This window comes from Gigantopelta aegis, chromosome 15, assembly GCF_016097555.1.
Source record: "Gigantopelta aegis isolate Gae_Host chromosome 15, Gae_host_genome, whole genome shotgun sequence".
In the NCBI taxonomy this organism is placed as follows: Eukaryota; Metazoa; Mollusca; class Gastropoda; order Neomphalida; family Peltospiridae; genus Gigantopelta; species Gigantopelta aegis.
Genome location: NC_054713.1, coordinates 27098568 through 27121924, shown reverse-complemented (window position 1 = coordinate 27121924; position 23357 = coordinate 27098568). Strand labels below are relative to the sequence as shown.

Sequence of the window (23357 nt, the reverse complement as noted above, 5' to 3'; positions counted from 1 at the left end):
ACACACACACACACACACACACACACACATACACACACAATAATAAAAGTAAATACTACGATATACTACTTTTCCCCAAAATTTTGGCAGCTCCTGAAAAAGAATCATAAAACATACTACCGTTAATAGACTTAGCGTGGATCAAATAGCATATATGTAATGTCTTATTTTATTTTAAACCCAACAACAAACAAACATTAAAAAAAAAAACTAATAACCCAGCGAACAGATTCGACCTCCCAGGCCCGTGGGAATTGAGGGTGACCTACTCGAGGACGAAATTGAATAAAAGTAAAAATATGGCTTGTGTCCCTTCTTCCCACTATTGACTCTGTGATCCCCCGCAAGAAGTTGTGCATCATCTCTAAGATATTGTTACTACGGGCCTGCTCCCCGCCAACAAATAAAACAACATCCAAAGCTGCCCATGATAATCGTCACATAGGCAAAAGCAAACATTATTTTTAATTATTTTATTTATTAATTTCCTCTTACCCGCAGTACCCCCCCCCCCCCAATCCTTTTAAAAACAAGTTTTATTTATATTTTTTAAACATTTTTCATCATTTATTTTACTTTTTTAATACTTTAAACGTAAAAACAGATTCGACCTCCCCTCAAAAAGAAATGAACTTTCCATTGCTGTGCAAAATATCACGTATGCAAAAGCAAGCTTATATTCCTTCTTTTCCCCTTTTCTTTCCATTTCTTTTCTTTTCCAAGTAAATTGAAGGACTCTCCCTTCCCCATACACTCCTTTTCATTGATTATTGTAATTGTTTCCCTTCGAACAAGTTACAAGGGTTATTGGTAAATAAAAATGTATTATTTAATTATTATTTTTAGTGTAGTGTGAATGTCTTGTAAACACGTCAATCGGGATTTAAATTTATAAGTAGCGGCAATTGACAACAACGGACACACACACACACAAAAAAAGGTCAGAGGCTCAAACCAAATAACTTGTGCACGTTTACAGTCTCTGCCGATACCGCTGATCAAGCGTCTTAACAGGAAATCTTCCAAAAACAAAATCGACTAGTCTAGACGCCGCCTAGCTTGGTCGGAGTTTCCGTCTAGATGCAATTATGGTTGGTTCGCACATGGTATGTTAAATAATGTCCTTTGGTATGTGCTATGGAGGGAAAGAAAGAAATGTTTTATTTAACGATGCACTCAACACATTTTATTTACGGTTATATGGTGTCAGACATATGGTTAAGGACCACACAGATTTTGAGAGGAAACCCAATGTCGCCACTACATGGGCTACTCTTTCCGATTAGCAGCAAGGAATCTTTTATTTGCGCTTCCCACAGGCAGGATAGCACAAGAAAAGTTCTTGTATTTGAGCAAATTGTCAGGAAAATGCTTTTATTAGTAGTATATATATCAGCGGTCCAAATAAGCACTAGCTTGTCCTTTTGTTGTGACAAGTGAAAAGTTACTCGGAAAAGCAGTGTTCCTCAGTGGTGGACAAGTAAAATATTATAAAGGTGTAAGATAATTTTTAGCAATTTTTTGGTACATCAATAAAACAGACGAAATCAACCCCTGCAATTGTCCACTGAATCGAGTTCTATATCATGCAGTAAGTGACAATATCATGAGATAATATTAATCACCAATATTTTGTTTCCATATATACTATAGAGCCTTTAAATATTTCTCTCCGACTGAGACTAGAGGCACAACATGCTCTTCAGATGATTAAAGATAAGAAAGAAGTACAGGAGGTCTCGGAGGACAAGAGTGAAGATGAGAAAAGTGCCGGGAAAACGAGCGACATTGATAAGCCTTCAGCAGACAGCGTTCGAGAAAACTTGAACCAGTTCCGAAAGGCCGTGGAGGAGATCATGTCGGACCCAGACAGGAAGCTCGTCATTATTGTGGACGCAATTGAGAAAGCGGTGGATGACTCGGGAAAAGTGACAAAGGTAATTTCAGGGTTCGAAATTGGTGGACGGCAAGTGGCCAGTGCTGCTCAAAACGGCCAATACGCTTTCTGACAATCAGTTTGATGACTCGGGGGTGGGGGGGGGGGGGGTGACAAAGGTTAAAAAAGTTGGTTGGTTTTGTTTAATGACATCACTAGAGCACATTGATTTATTGGATGTCAAACATTAGGTATAATTCTAATATAGTGTTAGAGAGGAATCCCGCTACATATTTCCATTAGTAGCAAGGGATCTTTTATATGCACTGTCCGACAGACAGGATAGCACATACCATGGGCTTTGATATACCAGTTGTTATGATTGAAAAATATATCTGCTTTATCATTGGCAGAGCCTCGCAAAATTTCTCATTCAGCCTGAACAGGATAAAAGCAGATATCCGACATCATTAACTAGTTATTCTCTATATCACTTAAATAAATTAATGGTGGATAAAACCATGCATACACATGTATATGTATACTTAAATTGTCCTTGGGTACCACACACCAATGTCTTTTTAGTTTTAGTTCAGTAATGTTAATAATAGTTGGAAAAGAGTGTATTTCAAGTTATTTCAATCTAATTACAGCTTAACATTCCATTGATTTTGAGATGCAATGTTTTGAGGTCAAATTAACATGTTTGTACATAATTTGGGCCTGTTTATTTTGGGCACTCGTACAGTCGTTGGTTTTTGAAAATTATAGGCAAGTGGAAAATCGCACACCTCAGTATGCTAAGGCGAGTGAAAATTCACTCTCCAAAATAAATAAAATAGGCAGTGTAGCACTGATTGGATTTTGACTGTTACGTCTACAACATTGTCTATTAAACCAGTATTTCCCGATTTGTTCAACAAAAAGAAATACCAGTTTAATGACTGCATGGAAGCTACTGCCATGTTTTTAATTTTTATTGTTTTAATAAAAGGACCTAATTCCTATCAGCTAAATGAGCTATGAAAACTGTTGATTTTTGTAAACAGTGGAAATAAATATACCCATCTATTTTCGTGCGCATTTTGTTGAGTGCATGTAGCGTGCGCTGTGTATGAGCACAATTGCACCCGCGCATCGTAAAAAGCAAGGTCAGGCACACTATTTTGGGCACACCCTTTTATCTCGTCAGCTTTGGTGCAGTCTATAACCCTGACTTCTTCCAATTTTAGCACTCTGTTACACTGTTCAGCACATGACTACAAACGCTTTATGAACATTTCATAACACTCATAGTAAGTGTGATGTGATATATATAGTAACATGTGTATGTAAACAAACGGAGTGAATTAGAGGCTGTAATATCCCAAACAAAAATACATGCTTGCGGCTAGGTTGTTGCAAGGTAGTTACAAGGTTGTTACAAGGTAGTACAAGCAATGCAAGCTATTTGCAAGATAACATTTAGCTCGCGTAAGGTAGTCAGTATTTCTGCAAGCTTGCCGCATGCATGTTTTCATTTGTGAAAGCATGCGCAAGCTTGCTGCATGCATATCTTCAACTGTGCAAGCTTCCCGCAAGCATGTTTTCATTTTTGCTAGCTTGCTGCAAGCATATCTTCAACTGTGCAAGCTTCCCGCAAGCATGTTTTCATTTTGCAAGCTTGCTGCATGCATATCTTCAACTGTGCAAGCTTCCCGCAAGCATGTTTTCATTTTTGTAAGCTAGCTTGCTGCATGTATATCTTCAACTGTGAAAGCAGGTCTACACTTGTGGAGAAAAAGCTAAGTCCAAATAATTTTCATGGTTATTTTTTTTTAATTCATAACTTCTCATATGGTTTATCAAATTCAGTGGGAACAGTGGCTTAACAACCAAACATACATGTTACAGATTTAGATAGTATTTACAATAATAATTAAAACAAAATTAATATTAATACATACGAATGATAATACAATATGGTTAAAACAGAATCATCTTGTAATAACTGGATTTTCAGTTTGGCCCCAAAAATAATAACATATGCATGGCCATGAGAGGATGACATGGGCCATGTTTGGTTGAAATTAGCCTGGTGGAATTTGAGAAGATGTTGAAAATGTCTGAGCCAATCAGAGGCCAGGGTGGCCATCTTGGATTTTGAATCAGCCACAAAAATAACAACACTTAGTAAGTCATGAGAGAATCATTTAGACTAAGTTTGATTGAAACCTGCCTGGTGGACCTTGAAAAGAAGCAAAAAAATGTCTGTCAATCAGAGGCCATGCAGGGCAGCTATCTTGATTTTAAATCTGCCCGAAAAATAACAAACTTGGTCAGGGTCATGAGAGGATCATTAGGAATACATATGGTTTAAAATTGCATGGTGGAACTTGAGTAAAAGTTAAAAATTTCTCAGTTATTCAGAGGCCAGGGCGGCCATCTTGGAATTTTTATTGGCCTGAAAAATAACAACACTTGGTCAGGTCTATAAGAGGATCATTTGGACCAAGTTTGGTTGAATCCTGCTTGGTGGAACAGGAGAAAAAAGAAAACAAGAAGAAACAAAGAAATGACTTTACACCACAGTGTGGATCTCCAGATAGTGGAGGAATATAACCTAAAACAAGAAGAAGAAGAAGAATATAGGACCAGGAGCTTTTTAGCATATTAGTTTAGTCAAGACTATCCCACATAAATGGAACATGTCTATCAGACAGGTAAACTAATTTTGTTAGTTTTAACTGTTCATGTTTTTCACTTTAAAACCATTGGGTTTTTTTTAAAGAATTATACAAGATGCAAGATGGCTGCCACTGATGCAAGCTTGTAGGTAGATCGTCGCAAGCTTGCAGGAAGCTCGTCGCAAGCGTGCGGGTAGCTCGTCGCAAGCGTGCGGGTAGCTCGTCGCAAGCTTGCAGGAAGCTCGTCGCAAGCATGCGGGAAGCTCGTAACAAGCTTGCAGCAAGGTTGTAAAAAGGTTCCAAATACTAGCTTAAACTGAACAAGCTTGCAGGAAGCTCATCGCAAGCTTGCGGCAAGGTTGCAACAAGCTTCCCGCAAGCTTGCAGGAAGCTCGTCGCAAGCTTGCGGCAAGGTTGTAAAAAGGTTCCAAATACTAGCTTAAACTGAAAAAGCTTGCGGGAAGTTCGTCGCAAGCTTGCGGCAAGGTTGTAAAAAGGTTCCAAATACTAGCTTAAACTGAATAAGCTTGCAGGAAGCTCGTCGCAAGCATGCAATAAGCTTGTGGCAAGGTTGCAAGAAGCTCGTCGCAAGGTTGCAAGAAGCTCGTTGCAAGCTTGCGGCAAGGTTGTAAAAAGGTTCCAAATACTAGCTCGAAACGCGGTAGTTACTACCTTGCCGCAAGGTTGTTACCAGCTATTTATTAAGCTTGCAATTTTTGTTTTTATTCCAGTTAGCATCATTCCTTGGCCCAACATTGATGTTAGTCACAATGATCAGTCAGAATTCATTGTTGCACCAGTGATTCTTAATGAACAACAGATTGCCAATGACCAATATGAGTTGCGGGAAGTTCGTCGCAAGCTTGCGGCAAGGTTGTAAAAAGGTTCCAAATACTAGCTTAAACTGAATAAGCTTGCAGGAAGCTCGTCGCAAGCATGCAATAAGCTTGTGGCAAGGTTGCAAGAAGCTCGTCGCAAGGTTGCAAGAAGCTCGTCGCAAGCTTGCGGCAAGGTTGTAAAAAGGTTCCAAATACTAGCTCGAAACGCGGTAGTTACTACCTTGCCGCAAGGTTGTTACCAGCTATTTATTAAGCTTGCAATTTTTGTTTTTATTCCAGCTAGCATCATTCATTCCTTGGCCCAACATTGATGTTAGTCACAATGATCAGTCAGAATTCATTGTTGCACCAGTGATTCTTAATGAACAACAGATTGCCAGTGACCAATATGAGTTGCCTGGTCGTAATAATAATCGGGAACAAGAAAGCCACTGATGGCAAGCTTATAATTATCATGGCCCACAGGCAGTATTATTTCAATTTATCATACCTGTATGATGGCAAGCTTAATTATCATGGCCCACAGGCAGCATTCTTTTATTTCATCATACCTGTATGATGGCAAGTTTAATTATCACGGCACATAGGCAGCATTCTTTTAATTCATCATACCTGTATGTGATAAACAAAAGCATGGTGTAGTAGTTTTGATAAGAATTATTTTGAGTGTGACATTGTCATTTTCTTCCAGTACTTAAAGTGTAACATTGTGAGATTAAATATCTAAGATGAAGACTTGTTGTGTTGTAGCCTCTCTACTGGCTGCCAGACAAACTACCTCCGGGTGTTTTCATAGTGGCATCCTCACTTGATACGAATAAGATTGCCCAAGAGGAGCTGGTTGACAAGCGACAATATCAGACTCTTCAAATGCAGCCTCTCTCCCAGGACATGAAACACGAGATATGTGTGGTGAGTATCTAGCTACATGAAACATGAGATATGTGTGGTGAGTATCCGGGTATATGAAACATGAGATATGTGGTGAGTATCCGGCTACATGAAACACGGGATCTGTGTGGTGAGTATACGGCTACATGAAACACAAGATATGTGTGGTGAGTATACGGCTTCATGAAACACAAGATACACATGTATGTGTGGTGAGTATACGGCTACATGAAACACAAGATATATGTGGTGAGTATCCGGCTACATGAAACACAAGATATGTGTGGTGAGTATCTGGGTATATGAAACATGAGATACGTGGTGAGTATCCGGGTACATGAAACACGAGATACATGTGGTGAGTATGCGGTTACATGAAACATGAGGTATGTGTGGTGAGTATCTGGGTACATGAAACACGAGATATGCGTGGTGAGTATGCAGCTACATGAAACACGAGGTATGTGTGGTGAGTATCCGGCTACATGAAACACAAGATATGTGTGGTATGTGGGTACATAAAACACGGGATATGTGTGGTGAGTATCCAGCTACATGAAACATGAGATATGTCTGGTGAGTATCTGGGTACATGAAACACGAGGTATATGTGGTGAGTATCTGGGTACATGAAACACGAGATATGTGTGGTGAGTATCCGGCTACATGAAACACAAGGTATGTGTGGTGTGGTGCATTTAACAATTGACATTAATACAAAATGTTGTTTTAATAGCATCTTACTATGTAAATCATCAATTTCTGTGTTATATCTTCAATAACAATAAATAAGAAGACAACTCATAGGTGCATTAAAACATGGCACCCACAGTCAACATGGCCTTCAGCAAACACACGTGACATTTTTACATTCACTTCCAGTTGTACAGGGTGCTACTAAACACAGGTCTCAGCCCACTGTTATGTACTGACTAATCAAAAGTCAATACTAGTTTATTACAAGTGGAGTCAGCTAGTAGTGAACAATGTTGACAGAAATTAGTTTTAAATAACTTCTGAATAAATACGGGATGCCTACTTAACTAGTTTTATTGTAAGTTTTGTTATGTATTACAACATTCTGATGTATGTTTATATATTCACCTTCATATTTTTGTTCACAGAAAATACTACAAAAAAGGGGAAAGGAATTTTCAACAGAACAGCTGCAGAAAGTGGTTAGTTCAAAACTGACTGCAAATCCACTGTTTCTTGTTATAACAATACACGTGAGTAATTAACTGTTATAATAACAATACACATGAGTAATCCACTGTTTCTTGTTATAACAATGCATGTGAGTAATTAACTGTTACTATAACAATACACATGAATAATTCACTTTCTTATAACAATACATGTGATTAATTCACTGTTTCTTGTTATAACAATACACGAGTAATTAAGTTATTATAAAATACACATGAGTAATTCACTCTTTCTTATAACAATACATGTGATTAATCCACTGTTTCTTTTTATAACAATACATTTGAGTAATTAATGATTTCTTATAACAATACATGTGAGTAATCGACTGTTTCTTCTTATAACAATACACACAAGTAATCCACTGTTATAACAATACATGTGAGTAATTCACTATTTCTTCTTATAATAATACATGTGAGTAATCGACTGTTTCTTCTTATAACAATACACACAAGTAATCCACTGTTATAACAATACATGTGAGTAATTCACTATTTCTTCTTATAATAATACATGTGAGTAATCGACTGTTTCTTCTTATAACAATACACACAAGTAATCCACTGTTATAACAATACATGTGAGTAATTCACTTTTTCTTCTTATAATAATACATGTGAGTAAGCTGCTGTTTTTTGTTATAACTACACATGAGAAATCCACTGTTGTTATAACAATTACATGTGAGTAATCTACAGTTTCTTTTTGTAACAATACACGTGAGTAATCCACTGTTGTTATAACAAATCATGTACATATGAGTAATCCACTGTTTCTTCTTGTAACAATACACATGGGTAATGTTAAACTGTTTATTTGAAACAAAGTTACATATTATATTATTTCAAATTTAATTATGTTCCAGGAACTTTCTGTGTTTGGCTATTTCCGCAAACTGGATCAAAAGATCGAATCGTTGCTTGCTTGTGAAAGGTGAGTTGTGGAGGTTATCAAGAAAAGGAACATGTTCAATGACACCTCAGCTAGCACACTACATGACATATTTAACCGTAACAATTTAAGTTTCAGTATTATTAATTATTTGCAGTATTTAGCAAGTGTTGAACAAGTTTCAGTGTTATTAATTATTTACAGTATTTAGCAACTGTTGAACAAGTATCAATATTATTATTAATTATTTACAGTATTCAGCAACTGTTGAATAAGTATCAATATTATCAATTATTTACAGTATTCAGCAACTATTGAATAAGTATCAATATTATTAATTATTTACAGTATTCAGGAACTGTTGAATATTATTAATTAGTTACAGTTTTCAGCAACTGCTGAACAAGTATCAATATTATTAATTAGTTACAGTATTCAGCAACTGTTGAACAAGCTAGTATCAATATTATTAATTAGTTACAGTATTCAGCAACTGTTGAACAAGTATCAATATTATTAATTAGTTACAGTATTCAGCAACTGTTGAACAAGTATCAATATTATTAATTATTTACAGTATTTAGCAACTGTTGAACAAGTTTCAATATTATTAATTAGTTACAGTATTCAGCAACTGTTGAATAAGTATCAATATTATCAATTATTTACAGTATTCAGCAACTGTTGAATAAGTATCAATATTATTAATTATTTACAGTATTCAGGAACTGTTGAATATTATTAATTAGTTACAGTTTTCAGCAACTGCTGAACAAGTATCAATATTATTAATTAGTTACAGTATTCAGCAACTGTTGAACAAGCTAGTATCAATATTATTAATTAGTTACAGTATTCAGCAACTGTTGAACAAGTATCAATATTATTAATTAGTTACAGTATTCAGCAACTGTTGAACAAGTATCAATATTATTAATTATTTACAGTATTTAGCAACTGTTGAACAAGTTTCAGTGTTATTAATTATTTACAGTATTTAGCAACTTGAACAAGTATCAATATTATTAATTATTTACAGTATTCAGCAACTGTTGAATAAGTATCAATATTATTAATTATTTACGTATTCAGCAACTGTTGAATATTTTTAATTATTTACAGTATTCAGCAACTGTTGAATATTATTAATTATTTACAGTATTCAGCAACTGTTGAATATTCTTAATTAGTTACAGTATTCGGGAACTATTGAATACATGTAAGTATCAATATTATTAATTATTTACAGTAGTATTCAGGAACTGTTGAATATTATTAATTATTTACAGTATTCAGGAACTGTTGAATAAGTATCAATATTATTAATTATTTACAGTATTCAGCAATTGTTGAATATTATTAATTAGTTACAGTATTCAGCAACTGTTGAACAAGTATCAATATTATTAATTAGTTACAGTATTCAGGAACTGTTGAATATTATTAATTAGTTACAGTATTCAGGAACTGTTGAATATTATTAATTAGTTACAGTATTCAGCAACTGTTCAACAAGTATCAGTATTATTAATTAGTTACAGTATTCAGGAACTGTTGAATATTATTAATTAGTTACAGTATTCAGCAACTGTTGAACAAGTATCAGTATTATTAATTAGTTACAGTATTCAGGAACTGTTGAACAAGTATCAATATTATTAATTAGTTACAGTATTCAGGAACTGTTGAATATTATTAATTAGTTACAGTATTCAGCAACTGTTACAGTATTCACAACTGTTCAGTATTATTAATTAGTTACAGTAATTCAGGATCTGTTGAATATTATTAATTAGTTACAGTATTCAGCAACTGTTGAACAAATATCAGTATTATTAATTATTTGCGGTATTCAGCAACTGTTGAACAAGTATCAATATTATTAATTAGATACAGTATTCAGGAACTGTTGAACAAGTATCAGTATTATTAATTAGTTACAGTACGTATTCAGCGACTGTTGAACAAATTTCAGTATTATTAATTATTTACAGTATTCAGCTACTGGTGAACAAGTTTCAGTATTATTATTTATTCACAGTATTCAGCAACTGTTGAACAAGTATCAGTATTATTAATTATTCACAGTATTCAGGAACTGTTGAATATTAATAATTAGTTACAGTATGCAGAAACTGTTGAATATTAATTATTAGTTACAGTATGCAGAAACTGTTGAACAAGTATCAATATTATTAATTAGTTACAGTATTCAGGAACTGTTGAATATTATTAATTAGTTACAGTATTCAGCAACTGTTGAACAAGTATCAATATTATTAATTAGTTACAGTATTCAGCAACTGTTGAATATTATTAATTAGTTACAGTATTCAGCAACTGTTGAATATTATTAATTAGTTACAGTATTCAGCAACTGTTGAATAAGTATCAATATTATTAATTATTTACAGTATTCAGCAACTGTTGAACTGTTGAATATTATTAATTAGTTACAGTATTCAGCAACTGTTGAACAAATATCAGCAGTATTCAGCAACTGTTGAACAAGTATCAATATATTAATTTTTACAATATTATATAATTATTTACAGTATTCAGCAACTGTTGAACAAGTATCAGTATCAGTATTCATTAACAAGTTAGTTACAGTATTCAGCAACTGTTGAACAAATATCAGTATTATTAATTATTTACAGTATTCAGCAACTGTTGAACAAGTTTCAGTATTATTAATTATTCACAGTATTCAGCAACTGTTGAACAAGTATCAGTATTATTAATTATTCACAGTATTCAGCAACTGTTGAACAAGTATCAGTATTATATTATTATTAGGAACTTTGACAGTATTCAGCAACTGTTGAACAAGTATCAATATTATTAATTATTTACAGTATTCAGGAACTGTTGAATAGTATTCAGTATCAATATTATTAATTAACAAGTTTACAGTATTCAGCAACTGTTGAACAAGTATCAATATTATTAATTAGTTACAGTACAGTATTCAGCAACTGTTGAACAAATATCAGTATTATTAATTATTTGTGGTATTCAGCAACTGTTGAACAAGTATCAATATTATTAATTAGATACAGTATTCAGGAACTGTTGAACAAGTATCAGTATTATTAATTAGTTACAGTACGTATTTAGCGATTGTTGAACAAATTTCTGTATTATTAATTATTTACAGTATTCAGCTACTGGTGAACAAGTTTCAGTATTATTAATTATTCACAGTATTCAGCAACTGTTGAACAAGTATCAGTATTATTAATTATTCACAGTATTCAGCAACTGTTGAACAAGTTTCAGTATTATTAATTATTCACAGTATTCAGCAACTGTTGAACAAGTATCAATAATATTAATTAGTTACAGTATTCAGCAACTGTTGAATATTATTAATTAGTTACAGTATTCAGCAACTGTTGAACAAGTATCAATATTATTAATTAGTTACAGTATTCAGCAACTGTTGAACAAGTATCAATATTATTAATTAGTTACAGTATTCAGCAACTGTTGAACAAGTATCAGTATATTATTAATTATTTACAGTATTCAGCAACTGTTGAACAAGTATCAATATTATTAATTAGTTACAGTATTCAGGAACTGTTGAAGTATTCAAACTATCAAGTATTATTAATTAGTTACAGTATTCAGCATTCACTGTTGAACAAGTATCAATATTATTAATTAGTTACAGTATTATTAATTATTTTACAGTATTCAGCAACTGTTGAACAAGTATCAATATTATTAATTAGTTACAGTATTCATTTGAACAAATTAATTATTAATTACAGTATTCAGCAACTGTGTTTCAGTATTATTAATTAACAGTATTCAGCGACTGTTGAACAAGTATCAATATTATTAATTAGTTACAGTATTCAGCAACTGTTGAACAAGTTTCAGTATTATTAATTATTTACAGTATTCAGCAACTGTAGAACAAGTATCAGTATTATTAATTATTCACAGTATTCAGCAACTGTTGAACAAGTATCAGTATTATTAATTATTCACAGTATTCAGCAACTGTTGAACAAGTTTCATTATTATTAATTATTTACAGTATTCAGCAACTGTTGAACAAGTATCAGTATTATTAATTATTTACAGTATTCAGCAATTGTTAAACAAGTATCTTGACCGGATGGAAGAAGACTACAATGTGCAGGAATATCCCGACAATCTTGTTAAGACTGTGAGTACATTTCTTCTCATTATAATTAGGCTTTAGATAGAGAGAGAGACAGAAAGAGAGAGAGAGAACATTTTGTTTTCATAATCTTGATTAACGATATATTTCTAGTCAAATGAAAATTGATTAGCAACTACAGTTTAATGTTTTGAAATTGTGCAGCGATCTCTGAAACTTGCATAGCGAATCACCACGCAATACTAAACAAAATGTTCCTAGAAAGAAAGAGGCAGAAGAAGTAAGAAAGGAAATGTTTTATTTAATGACGCACTCAACACATTTTATTTACGGTTATATGATGTCAGACATATGGTTAAGGACCAAACATATATAGAGAGAGGAAATCCGCTGTTGCCACTTCATGGGCTACTCTTTTCGATTAGCAGCAAGGGATCTTTTATATGCACCATCTCACAGACAGGATAGTACATACCATGGCCTTTGTTACACCAGTTGTGGAGCACTGGCTGGAACGAGAAATAGCCCAATGGGACCATTGTCGGGGATCAATCCTAAACCGACCACACATTGAAGTTCCATATTTTAATATTGAGGAGTATTGTCGTACTAGAGTGCAGTTAGTTACTTGAAAGGAGTAGGATGTCATTTTGTTGGACCCGTTTCCTTTTTATTATATATATTGTACATTGTTGTTACATAGATTTTCTTATCATGAAGTCCTTGTCAATGACTCAGGTTTTTTTTTCTATCCCAATCAGTGTGCAACAACTGGCAAATCAAAGACCCATGGTATGTACTGACCTGTCTATGGGAAAGATAATTTGGAGCCAGCAGGTTTCCTCTCTTTCTGTCTTAATCCTGTGTCCATATTGTTAAGAGTCATGAGTTAAAAGAGTGAAAATAGCCACAGTTAACACTGCTTCAGATTGCACCAAAGTCAAGGCGATAAATATGTGTGCCCAAAATAATCCCACCCAAATTAAGTACAAACATGCTGACCTTAAAATATTTTACCTCAAAACTACTGAAATGCTAAGCTTTAATTAGATTAGAAGAACTTAAAAGGGATTTCTGAATATCCACCAGTCTTCAGTAACATTACTGCACTAAAAAACACTGAGCCTTGTTCAAAACAGACAAAAGACCTGTGGCACCCAAATTAACGACATCTAAAGCCTTAATTGGGCTGTGTTTAACAAAGCGATTTTAGCACTAAGACCATCTTAGGTGCAGAACTACATGTACCTACTTAAGTTTATCTCAGAACTAAGATTGCTTTGTAAAATAGGTGCTCATGAAGGTATAAAATGTGTTGAGGTGTTAAAGACTGAAAACAGCTATAGTTTAAAATGTGTTGTTTAAAGATTGAAAATAGCTATGGTTTAGAATGTGTTGAGGTGTTGTTAAAGACTGAAAACAGCCATGGTTTAGAATGTGTTGAGATGTTGTTAAAAGACTGAAAACAGCCATGGTTTAGAATGTGTTGAGGTGTTGTTAAAAGACTTAAAACAGCCATAGTTTAGAATGTGTTGACGTGTTGTTAAGACTGAAAACAGCCATGGTTTAGAATGTGTTGAGGTGTTGTTAAAAGACTGAAAACAGCCATAGTTTAGAATGTGTTGACGTGTTGTTAAGACTTAAAACAGCCATATAGTTTAGAATGTGTTGAGGTGTTGTTAAAAGACTGAAAACAGCCATAGTTTAGAATGTGTTGAGCCATAGTTTAGAATGTGTTGAGCAATAGTTTAGATTGAGGTGTTGTTAAAGAAATATTCCTTTCCTTTATTCAGGTGTTCAGTGCTTTGTTTGTGGCCCATGTGGGACTGACGGAGAGTGAGCTCCAGGAAGCGTTCCACATTCCAAAACCAGTGTTTTCTCCCCTCTACTTCGCCATGGAGAGATTCATTGTCAGTCACACGGGCCCAATCTGGTGAGTTGTCATCGTGTAACACAGGCAGGATTCACAGTCACCACCTGCCATATGCATTTTCAGTCATGGGGGGTGAGGCAGGAGGAGAGGGCATAGCCCGGTGGTAACATGCATGCCTGATGCATGTTCGGTCTGGGATCGATCCCCATTAATGGGCCTATTGGGCTATTTCTCATTCTAGCTAGTACACCACGACTGGTATATCAAAGGTCATGGTATGTGTAATCCTGTCTGTGGGATGTTGCATATATAAAAGATTCATTGCTACTAATGGGAAAATGTAGTGGGTTCTCTCTTTAAGATTATTTTTCCAAATTATCAAATGTTTGATATTCAATAGCCAGTGATTAATAAATAAAGGTGCTCTGGGATCACGCAAGGGGGCGATTTGTGTGAAATAATCACCTTTTAATACTAAACTTCACCTAACTTTTCATCCATGGCCAAGTTCTAAGTCGCCTTCTTTTAAAAAAATTAAATATCACAATGATTCAGGCTTTTTTCCCCTCGGAAGTATCTATACATTTTGTGTCCCATTTTGTCCATTTTGCAATCGGCTAGTGGGTTCGGTTATTTCCGTCAAATTATATTTATTAATAATACATTGGGGAACAACACAATATTTTATTGCTATTCTTTATTTGTTACATACTGTTTTATAAACTGAATGAATAAATAAATAAATCACAAACAATAACAACTTGTTGAAAATAATGTTCAATGCCGCCGACTTTTCAAGATTCATCGCTTTGAAACATAAAGGAGTCGGTTTAAAGATCACTGCTCTAGTGGTGTTGTTAAACAAAACAAACTTTAACTTTTCCAGGCACTGAATTTGTTGATATTTGTTTAGGAGACTGAGCCTACAGATATTTTGGGATTCCTTATATATGCATGTATTTCGGAGTCAGAATCTTGTTAGTGAATAACTGACACACAGCAACAATGAAGATAACAATAGTTAGTTAGTATATATGCATGTTACTGCAATTTCTACTAAATGTAATTGTCTAAGAGCTGCATAATGTCGATGTACATGTAATTATATAAAAAGTATTCTTTCAGCCGATACTACAACTTAATTAAGCTCTCTTTTTTTTAATGTCTGAAAATGCTGACTGCACTAAAGTTTTCTGTTGCGAATGAAGTCCGTGGTCTAGTGGATAAGCTGCTGGACAATCCAGCTGACGACAGTGGTTCAAATCCCGTCAAAGTTGGCTCACACATTCATTCATCTTTCTCATCTATCACCTTCTGCCTGTCATTCTCATTATCTTAATATTAAAAAACTTTCCAATTTCTCCCACGATTTCAATTTGTTTTGACCCTTGCTGTTAATTTCCTCCGACTGTCTTCTGAGCTGTCCACATCATCACCTACCTGTCGAAGTGGTCAGACTAAGCCCACAGCTAAAAGCTGATGGGGAATGGCAGGTGTGTGGCACTGATAGCTACAAGAGACAAGCACCTGTCGCGGTTGGAGAGACAAGGACTGGGATGTGGAGGTGGTCGGCGAAAGAAGTTGAAAGATAGGAGGAGTTGCCAGATCGAGAAGAAGAAATGAGATGGAATTCAAAGGAGAGAAAGGAAAGGGGCCAGTGGGATTAAAAAAAAAAAAAAAAAGTTTTCTGTCACTAATACATCACTTAATTTGATTTCACTAAATTTTAAGATGGCTGATCATATTTTACGATTTACAGTATCATGTTTACATCTGTTACAATGTATTAATTTGTTTAATGTATTTGGCTGTATAGCATTTAACGAAGTATCTTCACAAAAGTTTCCGATTGTATTTTAGGTTTGCTTTCTCCGAATTGAGGGATGCCATCGAAGAAAGATACCTCCAGACAGAAGAAGACAGGTGCGTATATACATTACTTCTTACATTCAGGCGTGGGTGCAGGAAATTATGCAGGGGAGTGTCTAGACTGTGGTGAAAAATGTTTTTAGGGGGTTTCAAGTTATGTGGCTCTGGGAAATATATTTATGATGCTCCATTTAACAGTGGCGTAGGAAGGTGCCAAAAAGTGTGTGTGTGGCGGGGGGGGGGGGGGGGGGCACACTTTTATATTTACACACTTTTGCACTATTATAAAGCAAACATAAAGCAAAATATCTAAAAAGTACGTCAGTGTTTAATAATTTACATAATTTGTATAAACGATGTGTTTCTTTACATATGTGTTTATAATTAGCATGTCACTGTCATTGGAATGTGTGCAGGCTCAGGCATGGGTCACTTGACTGATTACGCAGTATAAAAACAACCAATAAGCATGTTAGACAGATTAAATGAACATGATTACTCTTTGCCTGTATACCTGTCATTTGTTAACAATCAGTAAGAACAAAAAAACCAATAGATGATTGACTTTTTAACACTTGTGGACACGAAAAATGTAAAACAAAATTGCTATCATAATATAGTCGCTTTGACCATAGGTGATGGGGCTCCCATTTTTGCAGTGGGGAGGGTGTGGGGGGGGGTAGACAGTGATTTTTGCCCGAATTAAACAAAAGTGCCAAAATCTGGATTACAATGTTTATTCGTATTAGCGTTACTGCCAAACAGGTATAGGGTTGAAAATAACTCACCACACATTCTTACATGGGTCACAACTAATATTTTGGGTAGAGTAATGAAATGACATGGTGAAAAGTGTTCAGGCCAGCTCATTTTGCCTGAATTTCTCTATTGTTTTTGCCCGAATTTAAGGATTTTCTCCAGGACTGGTGGGCTGGGGGACAGTTCCCACCCCCTGTATCATATGCTTATGGCTTTGACTGGGTCGAAATGCACTTAAAAACGACCAATGGGACTGACTTTAGTGGTCATAGTTCGCAAAAGTGGGGTTGTCATAATACTGGGGTAGTTTTACCTATAAAATAATAAATATTCTGGTCTTTATAATAGTGGTCTTAATAATGGGGTGGTCTTAATACCAGGGTGGTCTTTAGGTGGGGTTTCACTGTATGTTTTTGTGTATTGGATGATTTAGAGCTTACTGACCAATACCTTATTACTAGCTAGCTGCTAAATATAACATCACCAATTGCAAAGTGTCTATTAGTAAATATCATATTTGTTATCATGGCGCAAGCTTATATTTATTCATTTGTTTCCAGGTCTATAAACTGTTAAAATGTTAATTGTGTTTAGCAATTTCAGTGAACAAAAGCTATTCCTAAGAGAAATGTATGTAAGATTAGCTGTAAAAAAAAAAAAAAAAAAAAAAGATACTAGATTCCGTACTAGTTACCTGTATATTCAAACTTATTATACCCAGGGGCCTAGCTTGGGATTTTCGGGTGGTTCACACTTTTTCGGTGATGGAATAAAACGCTGTTGGCTATGCATGTGTTTACATCATATATTTTAAATTTTTTTAAATTATAATCTCGGGTGGTATGCAGCTGTGCACCTGCATATATGGAAGCTAGCCCCCTGGGTACTGAATTTATGCATCTTTGTGCATTAAGAACAACACACACTAACTGTATTAAATATACGTTTTCTTTTAGATTGGTAATTAAGAACACACTAACTGTATTAAATATATGTTTTCTTTTAGATTGATCATTAAGAACAACACACACTAACTGTATTAAATATATGTTTTCTTTTAGATTGATCATTAAGAACAACACACACTAACTGTATTAAATATACGTTTTCTTTTAGATTGGTAATTAAGAACACATTAACTGTATTAAATATATGTTTTCTTTTAGATTGGTAATTAAGAACAACACACACTAACTGTATTAAATATACGTTTTCTTTCAGATTGGTTATAACAAGAAAACTCATCAATTTCTTTGAGGAAAAGAGAAAGGTATTAAATTTAATCTTTAAATTCTTTTAACAGATATTTCATTGGGCAAAAGGAGAAACTGAATTTCCAGTGACATTACTTGGAAACACTGTTGAGCTTTTTTGTTCTTTGTGAAAAGTGGAAGTATATAAGTCTTTATTGTTTGCATGCAGCCATATTGACAAAAAGGACAATGAAAAGACAGATTTAGCTGCCAAATTAACTTTGCTTGGAATGTGTGCCATAACAGCTATAGCATGGGTACACGTGTCCAATATACCGATTTTAAACATGACATTAACCAATTTATCTTTTCAACTTGGCTAGATGGTTGGAATGGTAAGGTGGTGAACTAGCTTCATTCTGCTAAGCCAGGACCCATATTCACAAAATATCGTAAGCCTAGTTTTACACGTAAACGTAAATCTACGACTGAAGAGCTATTCACGAAACAACGAAAACGTAAGTTACGTGTAAAGTTGGACGTAAATATGAGAGTGCCTCAGGTTGCAACTAACGCTGCACGTAAGTTGTGTACATATAATAAATCAAGCACGATCGCCGTTATTTACTATTATTTTCGGAAACTAGCAGCATTTCCAATAAATGAAGCAGTTTGCTATGGCGAACGCCCACGGATTGAACATATTTTTGTTCGTGATCGAACGGATGTTTTCGACTTGGCCAATTTCTCCTGAGTTATCTTTTCCTTTTTAAGAAATGTCCTCAAGTTCGTACCAAAACGCGGATCCCCACCAATACCAAAATGCCATGGTTCACTGTTCACAATGTTATTGTTAGCAGACCACAAACAAAATTGCGTTTTGCGCATTTGTTATTTATCCGGTAGCCATCATTTCTAATGTGTTTTTATTAATTACTCCAGTGAGAATGTTAAATCGTAGATTTACGTCCAACTAAGTTACGTTTATATTTACGACCATCTTTGAGAATAAGGTGCTTCTTGCACGTAAACGTAAATCTACGGCACACGTAAGTGCTAGTCGTAGACGTAAATTTACACTTTTTTGTGAATATGGGTCCTGATCTATAGGCAGTGCAAGAAGGATAAAATTGTCGTATGTTGTGCTCACATTGGCCGGGGGCGAGATGTAGCCCAGTGGTAAACAGGGTTCGCACGGGCCTGGAAAAGTCCTTGAATTTTGATGTAGTACTTGAAAAGTACTGGAAATTTGCAAATTCAGAAAAGGTCCTGCAAAAAGTAGTGGAATTTCATTAAAAACTACTTGAAAATTGCCGAAATGTACTTGAGTTTTTTTTACAAGCAGAATGTCTCTCTTACTGATTAAAATCTGGAAAAAATAATAAGTATTTGCTGACGTATTTCTCGGGTATTTGTCGTAATCAAAACCCGGAAGTGATATGTGTTGCTGCCGATATAGATAGACTGGCATACAAGTCCTTGTTGTGCTTGCTATATGCACCACAGTGTGAAGATTAAAGTAGACTGGGCTGCTGTCTACTGGAAACAGTGCATTACTAATAGTAAATTGAACCGGTTTATGAGCGAGACAGGTAACCAGTCGTGTGCTGAAAAACGGTCAGCTGTAGTTAACTAGTGATGTGTGTGTGTTAAACTGCTTGTAACACTGTGCCAAAGACTACTTGAAAAAATGAAAAATATACTTGAAAAGTACTGGAATTTCTGTTCACCAGGTCTGTATGAACCATGGTAAAGCACTCGCTTGATGCGTGGTCGGTTTGGGATCAATCCCCGACAGTAGGCCCATTGGGCTATTTCTTGCTCCAGCCAGTGAGTGCACCATGGCTGGTACATCAAATGCTGTTGTATATGCTATCCTGTCTATAAGATGGTGCATGTCAGTGTGAACATTGTGTAATGCACTGTGACAATTTTAATGCGTTACATATTTTACTGGAGTGCAATTATAACAAACAAGAAAAGTTTTTTGTAATGCTAGGCCAGACTGTCAACTGTCACAACATAGTTGGCCAACTCCATGGTTACATTGTAATTTCCACAACTGCCGACTTACGATATGTGCGCTTAGATTAACAACTAATGGGTTATATATATATACGATGAGAATTGAGTTACTAGAGCACTCAGACTAGCAACTGGCCATTCTTTGAAGTCGTGAGAGCAAAATGTTAGCCAACTTTATGCTGGCAGTTGGAAGTCTGAACCTAGCATTAGTAGAAATGTGATGAGTCATTCTGATTCCATCCTCAATTTGTTTGAAATTTTTATGTTAAATCGAATTTTATTCTAAATTTTAATATGCTTCCTGATACATGTACCTGTAATATTATATGGAGTGTCATTAAACATTCATTCTTTTTAAATATTTGAAACTATAGGACTTTACTATTTGTAGGTTGGTTCGTCTCTGTTTATGTGTCTTCTTGTCTATATATTTGTTAAAGGAACAGTCCTGAATTCACAACCATTGTAAAATGTTTCCAACCAATAGAGCCTTTTCATTGATGTAATTAACATACAAATTAAATACAGTTTCTTATTTAAAACATCAGTATCTGTATTTACAAGGTGTTTTGTTGTTGTCCTAATGCTTGCATGTAGAAGCCCGAACCGGATTTTACCTCCCAATAAATTTGTGCTTAGAAAAAAAAAAATATCACAAATTAAAATAAAAACTGAGTTCTAAAAACATTAGTATACGACCGCAAACATATCGATATACAGACACTGGTATTCTAAATAAGAAAATGTATTTAGTATGAAATAGTAGTCGCAACAAAGCTCTGTTATTGGAAACATCTTACAAAAGTATAACTGGAAATTTCCATGGTCTAAAATTTTCATGGTTTGAAGACTAAAACATTTCGATGTTTCTTATTGTCAAGGTTTGGCAACTCTGAAATGAGAGTGTTTTGTGGGTTTTTATGTAGTTTAGCGTATTGAATATTCTATTCCATATATAATTATATTTGCGTGATATTGCCTTTGATTAAAGTTAAACAATAGAGCACTCAGTTACAAAATTGCGAGTTTGAGAAATACTAATTACGGTATGTGGTTAGTGAGACAACTGAACAGTATTTGGTTTTATTTAAAGCCATTTAAGATTTGTGTCAAAAGTTTTTTCAAGAAACTCAGTGTAGTGTTTAATCTGAGCGTGACATGTTTCAGTCATACTCGTACATGTATATCTATTTCTCATTCCAGCCAGTGTACCACGACTGGTATATAAAAGGCTGTGGTATGTGCTATCCTGTCTTTGAAATGGTGCATATAAAAGATCCCTTGCTACTAATGGAAAAATGTGGCAGGTTTTCTCTCTAAGACTATATGTCAAAATTACCAAATGTTTGACATCCAATAGGCAATGATTAATAAATCAATGTGCTCTAGCAGTGTCGTTAAACAAAACAAACTTAAATCATACTCATATAGTAAGCTGGCTCAGCATACTAGCATAATACTGGTACTATTAGTTATGCGATTTTTTGACAATCCCGATTTTGGAGGGGCGTACAATCCCCTACGCCTGTCAAAAAAACAAATTTATTACCTTTTAGATCTTTGTTTTATAATTAAACTAAAATTAAAAAAACAGTCAAACTTTTAAATAAAGTACGCACATTTTATGTTTGAGTTTAATAACATAACATAACATCAAATTCCTTAAAATATATTGGATGTTTTTGTTAACAAATAACTATGCAAGGTATTACTGCTTTTTTGTTAGCTGTTTGGGTATTACGAGTGCCAACAAAGATTCCAGGTTGATTTTACCCTGAAATCATTTCAAACCCTGTTTCGCAAAGGGAGACAATTCTTAGCGCCTTATTATCTTGCTTGTTTTAGACGTTTATGATTATGTTGTAATCGTATCGGGAAAACAAAATTGAATACCCGCAGCCGAACAAAAATATTTGTTGTGTTGTACTAACTTGTAGAACCTGTAAAATGGCATGTCAAGTCATTGCTTAAAATACTTCTATGATAATTAGCCCAAGTTCGAACACGGTAACCAATTACGCAATGCTATATTCTAGCATTAGCTTTTGAATATATGCGAAAAACTACAATCTAGCATATTTTTTGGCCAAACGTGTTCAAGAAATTTTCAAATAAACAGTAAAAATAAAATTTACCGAATTGTGGTAGGGGAAACCGGGGCACAGTGAATCAGAAAAATTATTTTGCCAGTTTTCTTCTTCCTGTTTGTAATGGAGTTTCCATTATATGTTGCATATATAACAGGGGAATGTTGTGTATAAACACAAGCCAGCAGCTCCTTGCCATCTCCCTTATGTTTTTGGTGAGAGACGATTTTTTTTTCAATTGAACAAAGTGATTCACTGTGCCCCAGTACCAGGGTACAGTGAATAAGTTTCCAGGGCACAGTGAATCACTCATTAACATGAATGGCATTCACTTAATTTGCTTGATTTACATTTATGTAAACTTTAAACATAATAACAGATCCCACATAGGTTGGTTCATGGTAGATGGATAAAATAACTAGGCCTATTGTCCACATTATTTGCCTGCACTTCGGAAAGGGAGTGGGACATAGCTCAGCGGTAGAGCGTTCGCTCATGGTGTGGTGGGTGGTCGTATCAATTCCACATGGTGGACCCATTGAGCTATTTCTTGTTCCAGCCAGTGCTGCACAACTAGTGCATCAAGGGCCATGGTATGTGTTATCCTGTCTATTGGAATGTGCATATAAAAGATCCCTTGCTACTAATCGGAAACAGTAGCCCATGTGGCGCAGCAGGATTCCTTTCTCACTATCAGAATGGTACTTAACCATATGCCTGACGCCATATAACAGTAAATAATATGTGGTGAGTGAGACGTTAAATAAAGCATCTCTCTCTCACTTCGGAAATGCTCAGTACAAATGGGGGCAGAAAATTCATGATTTTGTTGAATCCCCTCAAAGTGTGCCATTAAGTCATGACGAGGACACTTCTAAACACTTTGGTGTTTTGATTGTTTCCAATCCTTGTTACATTAATTAAAAAGGTGTATGGGCTTTTGACGAACATACATGTATTAATTTCATGCGGGGCACAGTGAATCACACAAGTAGTGACTCACTTAGCCCGAGTACTCTGACTGTAAGAGAGCTAGAC

The 23357-nt window shown here is 34.9% G+C and overlaps 1 protein-coding gene across 1 annotated transcript in view; it reads left to right on the top strand.

The window, feature by feature from the left end:
* Positions 1-23357, top strand: part of LOC121389743 (TPR repeat-containing protein DDB_G0287407-like) — a 78335-nt gene that overhangs the window by 47378 nt on the left and 7600 nt on the right. The window contains exons 7-14 of the mRNA XM_041521392.1: positions 1654-1937; positions 6132-6293; positions 7397-7501; positions 8350-8417; positions 12474-12558; positions 14307-14446; positions 16247-16309; positions 18236-18284. Of these exons, the coding sequence (XP_041377326.1) occupies positions 1654-1937; positions 6132-6293; positions 7397-7501; positions 8350-8417; positions 12474-12558; positions 14307-14446; positions 16247-16309; positions 18236-18284 (956 nt within the window). The remainder of the gene's footprint in view (positions 1-1653; positions 1938-6131; positions 6294-7396; positions 7502-8349; positions 8418-12473; positions 12559-14306; positions 14447-16246; positions 16310-18235; positions 18285-23357) is intronic.